The sequence below is a fragment of the Quercus robur genome, chromosome 9 (assembly GCF_932294415.1).
Source record: "Quercus robur chromosome 9, dhQueRobu3.1, whole genome shotgun sequence".
Lineage (NCBI taxonomy): Eukaryota > Viridiplantae > Streptophyta > Magnoliopsida > Fagales > Fagaceae > Quercus > Quercus robur.
Window position 1 is genome coordinate 1,699,727 of NC_065542.1, and position 16,945 is coordinate 1,716,671.

The following is a 16,945-nucleotide window of genomic DNA, read 5'->3' on the forward strand; positions in this document are numbered from 1 at the left end:
AAACATTATCCACATAAAACCAAAGTCATTTTCATTGGTTGAACAAATGTAATACTTTAGTGAATCTAAAGGGCTAAAACCTTAGTATTGTAAGTTCTCTAGAACACTCCCTGAAAGGCAAATCAATTATGATGCAACATATTTTAAAAGGCTACACCCAAATCATAATCAAATTTCCTTCAAGTTGCTGATTTATGATGCTTAAAATCCTCCCTTTTCCTTTTACTTTTGTAATTTTGGAATCTTAGAAGTGTAATCTGTGATTGAGAAACTACAACTCACTTGATTGAGAAACTACAACTCACTTTCGCTGCTGCACTACAACACTGTTGAATTGTTGGTAACCTGCCAATTAAAAAAACCATAAAGTTAGAGCATGAAAGAGAATAGACAATACACGAACTGTGAACAATAAGGTGCTTTTAAGTACCAACTACAGCAGAAGGAAGCAGCAGTGTAGCACTGTACATGAATATCTACCTCCAGCTAATGTCCCAGCTGTACCTTTCACCTAGTTCAAATAATGTACATTAAAACCATTTCGGCCACAAAAATAATTTCATGAACTTTTCAACACCAGCTTGAAATGTCCAGTTAAAGGAATAAGGTATGATTTCAGTTACCTTTTTTGAACCTTACGCTTTCTCGTATAATAAGGAGGAGGTCTTGCATGTCCTTCGTCAGATGCCTCCGGCCCAGCATTGTGTCCATGTTTGTGCCCCCCTGTCCCACATAGAGGTGCCTTAGATATGCGTTTTGGCCGACCTTCTGCCGCTGCAGCTAACCCAACAGGCTGCTCAGGCTGAACATGGGGTGGGTCAACGGCTGAAGAAGGGCCAGTGGACGTACTGTGGGAAGGTGGGAGGGGTTGCAAGTCAGGAGGGGTTTGATCAAGACCCAGGTCAAATGATGGAATAGGTGATAGCTCAGGAAATGACCGTGGGGTGGGTGGAGGGATGGTGGGACTAGGGGACTCATGTGGGGTGGGTGGAGGGATGGTGGGACTAGGGGACTCATGTGGAGTGGCTAAAGGGATGGTGGGGGTAGGGGATGGATGTGAGGTGGGTGAAGGGATGGTGGGGCTAACGGATGGATGTGGGGTGGGTGAAGGGATGGTGGGGCTAAGGGATGGATGTGCGGTGGATGGAGAGGGATCGAGGGTAGGGAGAACCTGAGGGGTAGCAACAGGCGGACGAGAGCAACGTCCGGTAGGAGCTGTGCTCGTGCTTGGGCTCTCAGTAGTGCTTGGCCTCTGAGTAGGCGCTGCCGCAGGAGTAGCTGCCGGTTCGTTCGGGCCCTCAGGTTCCCGAGGTCGTACACGGCCAATCTCATGCACTGCCTCCAGCACATTAATAATGTCATTGTGGGCCTCCGTACCCACTGGGTGACGACGCATCATACGGACATATCCTTCAATCTGCACATAGAAAAACCAAGTATATTAATAATGCAATATCAAAATGAAGAAAGGAAATCAATAGATTAATATAGGCCGCAAGGTGAAGGTTAGTTAACTTCTTGATTTCTTTAGGACATGGAGATTGAGCTATGTACAGAAAGGTTGTAATGTAGTTGCTTTAAGGTTAGTTACATTTTCTACTAAAATGAAAGAGTGAGGGTGTAGTTGGATGAGACCCCTGCCTTTGTGTGGCAGGTGGTGGATACGGATGTAATAAGAATAGTTTCTATGAATAAATTATGATATTTCTTATACAGAAAAAAGGGATTGAAAAAGTTAGTTTAGGGGTGTTTGTGCAACTAGAATAAAGTTCCTCAGGATATCAACGCATTTCATCCTTGCTTGATCATATCAAAGTTATCTAAAGAGATGAAATATTATTTCATGGTTCCCTATTAGAAATGACTAACACTATGTAGATAAATAGTTCTAACACATCATAGGCAGGATTCATAATCCATAACATTTTATTCAATGTACATTCATGATAAAACCAGAAAACAAGATCTAGTACACTATCTTTGCCAACAATTCTTTCTCGTCTCTTGAACAACATGAACCTGTGTCACTCAGTGAAATATATGACAAAGACCTGCAATCATCAAAAATAGTGCATGACAACCTAGCTTAACTTCAAATCAAATTGTCCCTACTGAAATTCTTAGAATTCTGTTAAGCCCAGCACAACTTTGATTTTGTACTCATATTTTTTTGATGATGTATGTAAATGAGAAGAAAAAAAAAATTATGCTTAATATAAAACCACTCTAGTTCTATCAATGGTATTCCCTTGACTCCAGCCCCCCAAGCCTTTCTAAATGAAATCTGTACTTATCAATAAATTATTTTAGAGCCAATGAGCTAGTTGCACAATTAGATTGAGTCTGAATTAAATCATGTATTAAAATTTGGAGACTATAAATAATAAATCAGTAATTCCCTAATCCCCTACTCTAACTGATTGATACAGTAACCACTAGCCAACTCTCACACCCAACTCACAGCTACCAATAACTGCCAGTAATTGTCACTAACTGATTTCCCTTCTTCTCATTATAATACAATAGCAATACAGTCCCTAACAGTTGTTGCCACTGCCATTGCTAGTACCACTACCATCACTTGGCAGTGTCACAGCCATCACCACTGCCACAACTAGCACTCATCGGCATTACCACTACGACCACCACAATCATCACCACTGCTAACATTATGTTACCATATGATCATCAAATGACACATTCCCTACGGAATTTGAACTTGGGATTTGGATACTTGATTCCAAGTTCAAAATTCTGCAGGATTTTGGGATTACCTTTCTTGTTAACACAAGCAAAGGAAACCAATATTGGGAACTATCAAGTTACAACTTTGAGTACAATTTCACCTCAAAATTCCTCATCTAAACACAATTTTTTTGAGAATTTCGAAATTCTTCTAAAAATATAAACCCATGATAGGTTCAAGTAAACTGATTTTCAATGATTTAGTACAGAAGTTATGTTGAGTATATTGGGAGCTTTCAACCTTGTAATCTAATCTAAGATTAACAACAGAATTAATTAGAGATGAAACAAGAGGTTAAGCATGAGCATAGTGTAAACTATGAACCACAGAAAGAAAGATTATTGTTTGTCTATAAGCAATCTTACGCAGACAACAATTTAAAAGGGAGGTTTGATGCTAAGCAAACATTGGACCACATAAGAAGAGTTCTCTAAACAGTGGTAAACTAAGTAACAAGTACGGTAAAATGTAGAACACGTGGAGAAGTTACCATTACAATGAATCTAGCACCGGGGATATCGATAAACCTTCGAGTTATCCTTGTGAACCAATCGAAGTACTGGTGCTGTAGAGGCATATCACCAAGCACTGCTTCACAACGATGTTGAAGGCGATGACCCCACTCCGTGAGATGCATAGCATGTCTCCGCATCCAATCAACACCCATCTTCCCCCTCAAATCAATGGCATGAAGCACCGGGTCCGTGTTAACATGGCGGGGAATTTCTTGGATCATCCCAAATTGCCGAACGACACGATCCGGTGTATGTTTCTCTACTAGATGGAAACATACAAGCGGCACCATTGCCGTCCACACTGCCCTCCCTGCAACGCACCACGGCGGAAGGTTCTCGTATTCATCTTCATACGGCTGCCACACCACCTACAACAGCCCAAAAACAAATATGCAACACATTAGGCAACTATCTTTCTATTTCAAAGTTCAGCAAATATATATCTTCTTGTTGAACATGTTGAACAAAGCATTTTCATACCTGGTTTGGCAACATTAACGCTATTTGCTCCCGATACCTGTCCCTAAAGACCTGGGCGGGCCTATTTTTCTTGTTTGGGACCCACACCCACCTACAATCAAGAACAGGGGATCAATATCTACAACTTCCCAAGTAAGATAATATTATGATTAAAACTATAATGTAATCAGATATAACTACTAATAGAATCTTATAGAAATTTACTCAATTAATAATATCACTAGAATAAAAAAAAGTCCTTAAGCCAAACAAAGCACATACAAGCCACATGACAATGACAAAAAATTAGAGTATATTAACGTAATCATATATATTGAAACTCTGTTTAACATTTTTAAATGTTGACATAAATGTTTTCACATACCGTTTTAAATAAAAATGAAAATTTATATTTTAAGTTACATGATTGTAAGCTTAGGTAATGATCACATATTGTAAATGAAGTTACTAAGGTACAGACTTACTTAAGGGACAGTGGACCACGCACTGGAGGACCATAAGCACCCACTGGTGGGCCACGCTCAACTGCCGGGCACAAAAAGGGGAATCTGGCCCACGCCCAATACTGGACCAACAGTAAACACCCACCAATCTGACTGGCTCTCTTATCGCTTGCCCTGCATAACTGTCGGTACAGCCATGCAAGGCAAGCACTTCCCCAACTATACCTTCGTGGGTTGCGAAGGTCTTCCAACTGCTGCACCCACATTAGATGCACCCTATCACCGGATTTGTCCATGAAGATTGTGTCCCCCAATAGTGCTAGGATGTAGCATCGTGCGTACCTATGCACTTCATCGTCTTCAGCATTAGGCGGCAGTGGATTGGCAACTTGCTCCAAAAGCCGTTTGATGAGAATCCTCTGGCCAGTACATTCCAGATGGTCTTCATTGGCAGGTCGAAAGCCAAGGTACTCATCGCACACAGTCTCCCATATTTTTTGTGTGCTCCCTGTTATAGCGTCACCATCAACAGGAAGTCCAAGAAGAACCTCCACATCCTGCAATGTGATGGTGACCTCACCATGCGGCATGTGGAATGTGTGAGTCTCGGGCCGCCATCGCTCCACTAAGGCCGTTATCAGGCCATGATCAATCTCTCTACCCGGAGTCCTGAGAAGTCCCTCCAAACCAAGTGCCTTAATGATGTCAATCACTCGATCATCCACCATTGGCTCTCGATTCGAGAACTCTTCACTACGGGCACGACATTTAAGGGACCCTGGATCCTGCACATAAGAAAACCATGGATTAACATATGACAGCAAATTGAGTGCAATAGAAGTTGTTTATTATTTTTAACTTTGAAAATTGAAATGATACTTTAGAGTAACCCGAAATCGACTGTCAGAAACTCGAGATGTTACTAACCCAATTTCTTTCAAAACCGGACCTATTAACTAGATAGTTGGGAAATTAGGCCTATTTTCCAATTTCGTTCATTTTCACTCAACCAAAGGCATAAAGTAGACAAATGGTAGGAAGAAAATTCATGGGTGTTAACTGTTGGAGTGAAAATATATATTTATATTTATAGATAGTAAACATAATATAACAACAACCCAGTCTCAACATTCTCTAATCTTGTTGGGAAGCAAGTAGGAGTAGGTGACCGCCCGGCCACCTTTGTCCCATACTGCCATACATAGTATACTATAGGGTCTAATTCCCACAACATACCCCTATACTACACATAATATAGGACTGCATTTGATGTAGAACTGCTTGAAGTACTTCAAGCACAAAGTATAGGGTCTAGTTTCCCGAACATACCCACTTTTCTACACATAAATAGTATGGCATTCGATGAAGAACTGATTGAGGCCTTGAAGTACTTTAAGCACAATTGCAAAACTTGGGTGTTAGAGGTTGTAATTTCGGATTTTTAATTAAATTCAATCATGTATCAATGAATTACAAAAAAAAAAAAAAAAAAAAATCAATAAGAATTAAATTCAATTGTGTAGTTTATTGATCAATACAACTATATATTTAAACAATTGTCCTTTTGTTTATACAATAAAAAGATTATGGTTTTTTTCTTCCTTAAGGGCATTCAAAGTACTTGTATCTTCGTTTAAACCTTAAATGTTTCTATTGAAAACGCTAGGAGATGTCAATTAATTTCCAAATTACAAGACTCTTGACAATATACTTATATCCTTGTCACTATAAAGAATCACAACTAACATAATAGACAATGCAATTTAATCACTTATTTATTTGTTTGATATGATTTTTTTATTTAGATTATTTTATTTAAAAAAAATATTTGATGTAAGGTTTTAAAAAGTTATATATATAAACGAAATAAGTTGAAAATAAATAAATCAATCAAACAAACACGTCTCCTTGTTCATAAAAGACACTATAATTCACAAAATGGCAGAATTTTGATAACTTGCCCAATTCAAAATTTTCAGCTGCTAGACCTAATATTTCCAACCTTTACCAGGATCAATCTTTTTTTTTTTTTTTTTTTTTTTGAGAATTACCAGGATCAATCTTTACCACCCCATTTTTCCTTCAATCAATATATGGACCTTACTTGAAATTTGCGTCACTAGTAGTTATTGGCAGTGATAAAAACCATGTTGCAAAAGTTTCATATAGTATTAGCTGTCTCACAAATGCCTAATCCAACTCAAGACACTTTTTGACCAATGTATATTATCATACATCCAATATATTTCTTTTCTTGCTAATAAAGCTTAATGGCCGTTTAAACTAATAACGTCAATGTTTATGAGAATCATTACTTTATCAACTTTTTTTTCAATCAACTATTTGGTATGATGACAAATATATGTATCTAGTACAAATATATAAAGATGAACATGATTAATTTGTTTTAATTAGGGAATCCACCTGTTAAATCATAATATATCCAATTCAAAGCAGACTATTAAATAATAATAATGAGTAAAAAAACAGTATATCAAAACTGGATTATATTCCACCATGATTCATTTACAAAAGGGGGTCACCTCAAAAGGGATGAAAGGTGACTAAGGTGAGGTATAAAGGAGACATTGGATACTTAAAAGGAAATGAGGTTTCGTGGGGGGGTTTTTTCCCTTTGTCTCTATAAATCTCTGTTTGAAGAAATTAAAGAGATACCCAAAAATTGTCCTAGTATCCAAAGAGACTTAACGTTTGTCAAAGAATCCACCATATAAAAATACTATAATTACTTCTATGGCGTGACCTTTTCCAAGACCAATACAAAAGAAAAGGGTGACCTTTAGAGTAATACCTTTTTTCTATATATATATAAAAAAAAAAAGAATCATACCTCAAACCTTAAAAAAAAAAAATCCGAATATATAAAACTATATAATTTTTATTTATTTATTTTGGTGTCTAATGATTGCTAATTTGCTATTTAAATAATTTTATAATAATATTGCTATGAAGTGACTTACAAATATATCCAAGCCAACAAAAGTAACTGTAGAAGCATCCAAATATATATTAAAACAAAATGAACGGTAGAAGCATCCAACTATATATTAAAACAAAATCAACGGCCAAATATTGACGTGCTTTTTTGCAATTCATTAAAGTCAACACATGAAAACTTTTTCTCCAAAAAAAAAAAAAAACCAGACTTTGTGTGCATGCTCTTCATTTTAAAATATTTGATTAGTGTTTTTAATGAAAAATATTTTATTAGTTGATTTAATAGGTTTAATCTTTTATCAATTATCATGGATTTTAATATTAAGGTTGTGTTTGACATTCATTGAAAAAAGCAAATTTTTTATTCTATTCAACTTATTTTTTACTACTATTTCGGAGTCCCATTGCATATTGGAGTCCCATTGCATATTTTGGTATTATTTATGGGTCTCATTGTATTATTTCAGCTAATTGTTAGTTTTATCTATAGTACGTTCAGTAAAAAAAATTTCAGTTTTAGTTAAATAAGTTGTTCTCAAACAAACTCTAAGTGTTTGTTTGGGAACAACTTATTACTAACAAAAATTAAAAACTTTAAGATCACTTACATTAGGAGAGAATAATTTAAAGAGTGAAAAAAGTTTTTATTTTATTGGTAGTAGAGATTGAAAGAAGTTATCTCCCAAGTATGGTCAATAAATTAATATATATATATATATATTCATTTTATCATATTTATAAACTACCATTTTTATACTTGGGAAGTTCATAATTTTATAATTTAATAGTTGAGATGAGGGATTTGAATTTTGGATATCTAGAATTAAAAGACCAAAAAATACCAACTAGTTGAGTTACAACTCTAAACTTATGCATATTGGTTTGAATTATGTAACAAAAATAAAGTAACCCAATAAAAGCAATCATCCAAGCATGAAACATTCCACCCAACCTCAAAACGAAGATAAAGTTAAAGAATTTTCACCATATTCTTTTTTGCTTTTAATTGATATACTACGAACAAAAAAAAAAAGAAAAGAAAAGCAAAATAGAATTACATAAAAAGGTCTACAATTAATACAATATGTTATATTAAGTCCCATAATTTTATTTTATCAATTAAAGTTTCAAAAATATAAAATCATTTCAATTTGAAGTATATGTCTATCTCCATTATTAAATTTATAATCTGGATAATAATAGAGCAAGAAAAGGCAAAAGTTTATTAATTAAAGCTGCATTTCTCTTATGATTTGTTTATAAATTAATTTGGCAGCAACTAAATAGAAATAATATAGAGAGAAAACTCAAAATAAAGAAAGTTTCACTTAGATTAAGAGAGTGAGTATTAGAAAATGGTTTGGCAAAAAAATTTTAAAAATTGAAATTAGAAGAGATGGTAAAATATATAATTTATTAACAGTTTTAATTTTTTTTTTTCCTGTTTCATTATTGGCCAAAAGAATGTAATTATGAAAATGAATAGTGGAAAGGACAGTTTATGATAAGTTTAAAACCTTAATGGACAAAATGAAAAATTACTACAATAAATTAAGAGGTCGATTAAAGACATAATGACCACGTTTACAAACCAGCAGGACTATGATGTGGGCAAAATAGTAATTTCGCCACCACAAATGAAATTTATTTATGTATTTTTTGATAACATAAATGAAATTTATTATTCGTACACGAGCGCAAACTTACTTTAATATATTAAAAAAATATATTTATATTTTTTCAATTTTGGTTTTACGGGTTTCACATTCAAAGATCCAAGAAATTTCCAAACTGTAAAAGGAAAAGGAAAAATAGAAAATACAAGAGAATTGGAATATAGTTCTCACATTTCTCACATTGATTCTTCACTGTGATTCTCTGTGCTTTTTTTTTTTTTTTTTTTTACACTACTCATATAATTTTCAACTACTTATACCTGAATTGGGTATGTTTTATTCCGAACTAATTTCACAGCGTTTGGTCACCAATATACTCTTAAATTCACAACCTTTATGTGAGTTCATTTTTTGTTTTTTGGGTTTTCTTTTATCTGAGTGATTTCAGGGTCTGATTTATGCGAAAGATTGAAGATTTTTTCTGGGTTTGATTGGAAAAGAAGTCTGGAAAGTGGGGTTCATACAACTTCTGAGCTACCGATGCTAGATAACCGGCAGGTTCAGAAGAATGCTATGCGTAATCAATCCGCAAACAACATTGAAGGTAGGACTGAGTTTTCGTGCACCCTTTGAGGTGTACGGAGATCTGATTATAGTTTTGTTTTAAGGAATATGTTTTATGGTTTTTGGTGTTTGGTTTTGATCATGGTGGTTTTGTTTTAACTATTGTCAACTTTTCTTTTTTGTATTTATGGTTTTAAGTTTGAGATGGTTGTGTTTTGTATTAAGTGGGGGGGTTGTTGTTTTGATGAAGTTTGATCCATGGTACAATGCATATTGAGGTTTGGAAGATTCTGGTTTTTGTTTTTGGTTATAATGAATTAAGTGGTATTTTGCCTTGTTTAACGGGTTGTGGGTTTTGAGTTTGATGAACATATGTGGTTGAAATGAATGTTGACGCTACTTATCTTGTTTTTGTTGTGATCAATGGTTAAATATATGTATTTTAAGTTTGAAGTCTATATAGAGATTGTTTGGAATTAGTTCGCTGGCCTTATCCTTCTATGACTGATGATGACATGTCGGTTTGTGGTTTTGAGGAAATTTAATAACACCCAATTAATTTATAACACCCACCATGGATTAACATAACCATGGAATAACATACAACTTATAAACATACAACTTATTATTAATTTCTAAAAGCTAGTTAATGACTTCATGCTAACTAAGAAAATTACACTTTAAAAATATTTAGGTCATAAAATCTCTTATTGGCATCAATGTTAAACATTCGTTTTTTCTAAATAAACATGTAATATTCATAGAAAGAAAAGACTTAGAAACAAATCACAGGGGGAGGGAATTAATCCCTTCTCTATCTTGTGATTTAAAACGAAAATTTAGTGAGGAAGAGATAGTGTTAAAATGTAGACACAAACCCGATTATGTATGTGCAATTTTGGAAATTGACCATATTATAGATGCATGCAGAAGTACCTTACAGAGTAAAGAAAGGATTTGAAGTGCTGCACTTGTACTTCTGCACAGTTTTAATATATATACATGTTTGTAAGTAAGAATTGTTGGAAGCCCATGTGTTTGTACTACACGCAAGGCAAGTGCACTAAGGTAAGCCTTAACTCCTAACCCACCAACCCCATCACTCTTAAACCCCCATTTTTTGCTGCATTTGATGTTTATCTATCTCTCTAGCTTCAGCTTTTGGTTCTTCTATCGTGTACATGTGTTTTTTTTGTGATTGAATAGCCGTTATGTACTATTGTTGTGAAACAATAATATTTTTTTCTTTGTTCTCTATTTTGTCTTTTGGGTTATCAAACTTGGCTTATAATTGACCATGTCGTATTCAATACATATGTCAAGAACTATTGAAGTATGTGACTGTATAAAAACAGGTACATAGATAATAAAAAGGATGGAAAGAAAAAAGGGAAAAAAGGAAAATTTTTGGATATGGTGATTGGTGAAGTCATTAGTTGAAGACCCTCTAGAATTTCAGTTATTTGTAAACGCATGTTGAAACCAATAGCTTTATCTTAAGTAAAGGCAAAACAAAAGGTGCAACTATGACTATGGTTCTAGTTTCAAATTATGAAAGTGTTGTTGTCTTCTAAGAATTAGGGACACTTCATTTGGGATGCCGTGTACGTTTGGGACACTTCTGCACCCGTGTCCCTGTCGTATCATTTTTTTTTTTTAAATTGTGGGTCACGAGAGATATACTTATCTTTTATTTTTTTTAGTTTTAATCTTGAACACTTATATACTCTTATATTCTCATTATATTCTGCATGATATTGGTGATGGGTCGAGCGGTTGAAGTTTTGGCAAGACTGTTGTTGTGGGGAGACACCTCTTGCTGTCAACTTTCTTCAATTGTTTAGATTTTTCCTAGATAAGGAGGCAAGTGTGGCTGAATGAAGTTCAGTAATGGGGTCTTTTTTGGGATGTTAGTTTCTTTTGTTGGGGGGGGGGGGGGGTGGTTTCATGTTCAGGAATTGCAGGCTGTGTTGAGCTTCATGTATACCATATATGGCTCTCCAGTAAGGGGGTTTGGGGAGGATAAAATGAGCTGGAAACCAATATCATACAAAGATAGCTTTCCATACAAAGAAAGTTACCCTTTTTGGGGCCTTCATCTTCCAAACACTCTTCCAAGGGAAAGGAGAACCTGCCCTAGAGCTCAAAGCCGTATAGAAAGTTTTGGCTTAAAAACCATGACCTGTGTAAGGGACCCTACATAATTTGTTTTCACCAGTCTACCTAGTTTTGGCAGAATAAATAGTATGAAAGAAAGAAATAATGTTTGGTTTAACTACGGGTCTAGAACAGAAAGTTCTTTTCCTCCTTGAGACATATATCAATGCAGCTTTTGTGGTGTTCCTTGATGCAAATAAGACTAAGAGCTGCGTGGAAATTTTGAGCATCTCCCATGGTCTAACATAGTTACTATTTCTTCTTCTTAGCTTTCATCTGCAGGGTTTATTCGCTTGCCAAGGTTTGACATGGCAATGGCTAAATCTGAGGCTAACAGTAAGCCTGTCCTAGCTGCTGAAGATATCAATATTGTCACTGTGTAGGTTCTTTTGAACACACTGTCTAGGTTCTTACTGTTTAATTTCTCCTGCTAATATATTCAAATTGTTCCCTAAAGTCAAATATTTAATAATTGTCACTGTTCACAGCTATGGTAGAATATACTGCTTGCAAGTTGATAGAGTTGCGATGCTCCTCCACTCATATAGGTTTTACCGTGATGCTGTCATACAACAGGTAAGTTCTTGCCCAATTATTTTCCAGTCCTTTGATTCACTCAAGTTGGATTTTCAATCCATTAGTGGCAGACTAGCTGGATTCGTTTAAATAATTATCATGCCTTTAAAGCACATTTGAAAACCAATTTAGGATGTTGGTTATAGAGTATACAGACAGGCTTTATTACAATTTCTAAATGATAGAGTTGAACATGCATGAGTTTATTTTGTGATATGTTCATCATTTTGGTAAATTTATTTGACATTGTTCAACTAATGTATGGTTTTATTTTTTTTAATGAATCATAGCCTTCAAATGCTACTAGTAGGAGTGAGCACTTGAGCCGGCCCACCCAAAAACCGACCCGACCCGAACCGACCCGATAGGTTTTGGGCGGGTCTGAGAATATTCGGGTCGGGTTTCGGGTTATATTTTCGGGTTATTATCGGGTTAGGGTCGGTTTCGGGTCATATAAATACCCTATGTCTGAACCCGATTTTTGTGTTTGTGAACAAAAACCCTACGTGGTCTCTATGCAATCTCCGCCTCCCTCATCTCTCTCTTTATTCCTCAAAGCCTTACAAGCCAATTTCAAGCTATTTGCTCCATTTGTCTCTGTGTAAGTCATAGAATAAATAGCTAAACCTATTTCTTGTTATCTCTGTTTCTTGTTAATAGAGTTGGGTTTTTAATACTTTCGGATTTTGGGGTTTTTTTCTATGTGAATATTCTGTTTGGGTTTGATTTTCTTGCGTTTTGTGATGTGGGTTTTGGCTTGAATCGTTTTTTTTAAGGACCCATTTTGATTTTTTTTCAGGTTTTAAACTAAAGAGCTCTTCTGCCTCTCTTTGGGGTTTCACTATTTTGCATTTTCGCCAAGGCAAAAGACCTCTGCCACTCCCATCTTTGAAAGCTTTACTCTGTTTCTCTGTTGGATTCGTGTACTTTTTAAGTGTTCTGTTTGCTTTATTTTCTTAAACCAAAGAACCCATGTCCTTTAAGTATGTCATGTTTTTTGCTGATATATTCACATGTAATGGTTTTGATTTTAGCTAAAAATTCTATTTATTGACATTTGCATATAAATTATGAAAGGGGAAACTATATGTATACCTTTTATTTATTCATCCAAAGAATAAACAAACTTGGAAACTATCAGAACAGGGTTCTTTGAGCTAATTGAGGAGTTATTTCAACTGTTTTTAAAGATTAAGACGTTGTATCTGCTGTGGTGCAGTCACTGTTTTGTGTAGTTTTCTGTGTTGGCAGAGTTGTTACCAAGTTTGTTGCATGTTCTATTTCAATGTTTGGTGTTGTTAGTTTGCTATGTTGATGCAACTTTTGATGCTCTTGTTCCACCCATTTCGATTATTTCTTATCCATGTGTGAAAATGTCTGCATTGAGCAGTAAAACTAGCACATGTTAATGACTGCTAGCAAATATCCGTCATGGGCATATATACACATTAAACTACCCATTTTGCATCCTTAAATGCTTATGTATCAGAAATATCGACTTGACAAGTAGTTGGAGTAAATAGGTTGACCCAGCTATATAATGCTCTAGCGTGTACACAACTGTGTTATAAATAGAAATAGTTGATTTCCATATGCTCTCATGTACCACTTGGTTTATTGGGTAAAGCTTTAAGCTAATAGGTCCGCATCTTTCTGATATGCTAATTATAGTACAAATATACACAGGCAATATAGTAGAAGTGCAAGTGCAAGTGCAAATGTCTTTTTAATTGTTTAGTTGTACATTTTTTTGTGCAATATGTTTTTGGAATATCAGGTGGAAGTTATTTTTAAGCTCTGTCCAAACTTAAAGGAGCTCTCTCATTCATCATCCAATGTTGTTGATTCTATTTGAACAAATTGCCTTAACTTTGCATTGGTCCTTTGTTTATCTAGCTTTTGGTGATGATTAAAATAAAAAGTTGTATTCGTATCCCTTGTTTTTTTCTTCTTTTTGGGCAGTCGCTAGCTGAACTTAGAGAGGAGGAAAGTTTGCTATTGACGGAAAGGATAAATTTGAAAAATGTATGTTTCTTTGACTTCTTTTCCTGGGATATCTTCTTGTTTCTCCTATGTTGTTTCCTTAATCTAAATGTCTTATTGGAGATACCTAAATACTGAAATATTAATAATTTACTAATTCATTGAGCAGGAACTGCCAGCTTTGTGTCTCACTCTTGAGAAACAAAGAGCTACAAATGACAGTTTGAAGAGAATTAAGGTTAGTTTGCCTCTCTAATCAATTTCTTTGTCGTTTCTTTGATTAAAGGTGTTAGTACCAATTATAGCATCCATTCATAATTTAAAAGAATATTTCTTTTTTGCAGCAACCCCATGTGTATGAAGCCAAGTTTAATGTTGGAGCTTGAAGAAGTGCTTACATGCAGGATTACTGAAAAGAAACTTTTTTTTGACAACTAAGCATTCTGCCCAGCAATGGATTGCTGTAATCTGTTTCACGACTAAGCATTTTGTTGTAATGTAAAGCTTTAGATATCTTGCCATAGTTTTTCATTTCCGGCTCTTTAGTGCTTGTGTTGGTTTGTATGCATTTGTTTTGCTCTCTCAAAGTTCTGACACTGTTTGGAGAGTTCACAACAGAATGAAATGAATTAGAGTGGATAGGTTATAAATGAATGGAATGTGGAGGACTATATTATTTTCTTTTGTTTGGTGTGTTTTGGAGTTGCATAAGAGAAGGAATGGAAAGAAGAGATATCATACTTGCACCTCAGATGGTTCGGTGAAGATATTGTTGGTTTTGTGTTTTTATTGTGTGTATCCATTTAATAGTCATAAATGTGGCTTGCTAAGGAGATTTTAGCTTTTATTTTCATAAATTTTTTTTTAAATGATTTCATATTGGATATTTTTTAAATAGTATAATTTTTTTTTAAAAATGATTTGATATTGGATTTTTTTTTTTTAATGAGATTATTATTACAAAAAAGAATATAGTAACTAAATGCTCATGGAAACCAACAAGCAGCAGCAGCAAAAAAAAAAAAAAAAAAACCAACCCGTGACCCGGAAAACCGACCCGATTTCAGACCCGATTTTCCGGGTCGGATCGGGTTTCAGACAAACAACCCCGATTTCTGTCGGGTCGGGTTTCGGGTCATAGTAAACCCGACCCGAACCGACCCAATATCAGTCCTAGCTACTAGTCACCTCATCAGAAAAAGCTCAACTGATGTATCTATTACATGCCGCATTTTTTGTCTAAATATTCAAAACTCATTGCAAAGAAGAGTACAATACCCAAAATTTTGTTGCTAGACTCTGTATGGTTTGATGCTATATAAACCTAGGCAAGAAGTGCCTGGTAGAGTATCTATATCATGATAAACTATCACTAGCACCAAAAGCTTGAACAAATAAGAAATGCTGAATTTAATTAATCTCTTTGGGGGAAGATTTTTTACTTGTGATAATCTCATCGAGCGAGGTTTCTACTTAGCTGGTTGGTGTTACATGTGCCAGTGTAGTGGGGAGACGGTAGATCATTTGTTGATCCCTAGTGATATTGCATATGCTTTATGGATCTAGTATTTAGAGCATTTGGGATTTAATGGGTGTTACCAAGAAGGGTAGTTGATCTCTTGTTCACTTGGAGGAATTAGTTCAGGGAGCACTTATCAAATATTTGTAACTTTTCCCGTTATGTTTGATGTGGCTATGGTGGAAGGACTAAGATAGTCGTATTTTTTAAGATTCAGAATAATTAAAGGTCTAGTTGGAATCATTGCTAATTTGAACTCATGTTTGATTGGTCTAGAGCGTCGGGTCTTACATGTAGTAACTCCCTTCTAGAAATTAATAAACTGAGAAACTATTACTTACAATTCACTAGCCATCAATAAAACAATATAACAAGAGCAACAGCCTATGATTCGTTTTTTCTAAATAAACATGTAATATTCATAGAAAGAAAAGACTTAGAAACAAACTAAAGTCCAGGTTCAAAAAACAAAATTCACCACACACAAAAAAAAGTGAAATCTTTAGTGGTGTGTTTTACCTGCCCATTCCAAATGGCTTCTGATCGATGGTTGGGCTGCAACGTCAACACTGACGTGTCAATGGGGCCAGGCTGCGCATGGTTAATCTCTCCAGCATTTGCAGCAGCCATACTGCACAAAAATGATAAGCAATTAGTACTAGACATTATTGAAAACAAAAACAAAAACAACCTAAAACATATTGTCAATAATAATACATAATGAAACCACAAAATACAAAATATAAACCAGCATATAATGTATCCGTGAACTTATCATAAGACATTGCAGAAAATCTACTAAATATACATAACCATTGGATACATTTTACAGGAGACAAGATTTAACACATATCTCAGATGAATCTGATGCATGTGTGTTATCTGCAATCAAATACCCAAATTCATCCCCTTCAAAGCTACACCACATGTCATGCCATTTTTTTGTCCTCCTTCATCACAATAATATACTCAAACAAAAAGAAATAAAAAAATACTGATGTTATCTAAATGGGTCTTCGAAATTTGTCTTAAGAACATAAAATTCGAATCTAAAAAACTAAGTGAGAAATGGCATATTTGAAAAATGGGAACGAATTGAAGCAACAATCTGGGAATGAAGAAGAATGCTTCTTATACAAAAAAAAAAAAAAAAAAAAAATACAAACAAACAAACAAAACGAACTGACTCACCTTTTTTTCTTCTATTTCTTTCAGATACAGCGTAGGTGAGCGAGAGAGTGACTGAGGCTGGGTCGGTGAGGCTGAGAGGGTGAGTGGGTTGGGGCCGGCGTCGGCGACGGTGACGCTGAGAGAGTGAGAGGAGGAGAGGGTGACTGACAGTGTCGGTTTGCTGAGAGGGTGAGTGAGGCGTTTGACTGATGAGGGAG

General features: G+C 35.1%; 1 protein-coding gene and 1 long non-coding RNA gene across 2 annotated transcripts; one reads left to right on the forward strand and one right to left on the reverse strand.

The window, feature by feature from the left end:
- Nucleotides 1-278: 278 nt before the first annotated feature.
- Nucleotides 279-16,485, reverse strand: LOC126699740 (serine/threonine-protein phosphatase 7 long form homolog). Its single transcript, XM_050397711.1, has 7 exons — nucleotides 16,388-16,485; nucleotides 16,077-16,188; nucleotides 4,206-4,969; nucleotides 3,742-3,832; nucleotides 3,237-3,629; nucleotides 624-1,417; nucleotides 279-345 (listed from the first exon to the last, which is right to left on the reverse strand). Exons 1-7 carry the CDS (start codon nucleotides 16,483-16,485, stop codon nucleotides 279-281), a joined length of 2,319 nt encoding a protein of 772 aa, XP_050253668.1.
- Nucleotides 12,559-14,722, forward strand: LOC126700197 (uncharacterized). The gene is made up of 4 exons (XR_007647074.1): nucleotides 12,559-12,656; nucleotides 14,018-14,080; nucleotides 14,208-14,276; nucleotides 14,383-14,722. It is a non-coding gene; the product is annotated as an uncharacterized LOC126700197 (long non-coding RNA).
- Nucleotides 16,486-16,945: the final 460 nt, after the last annotated feature.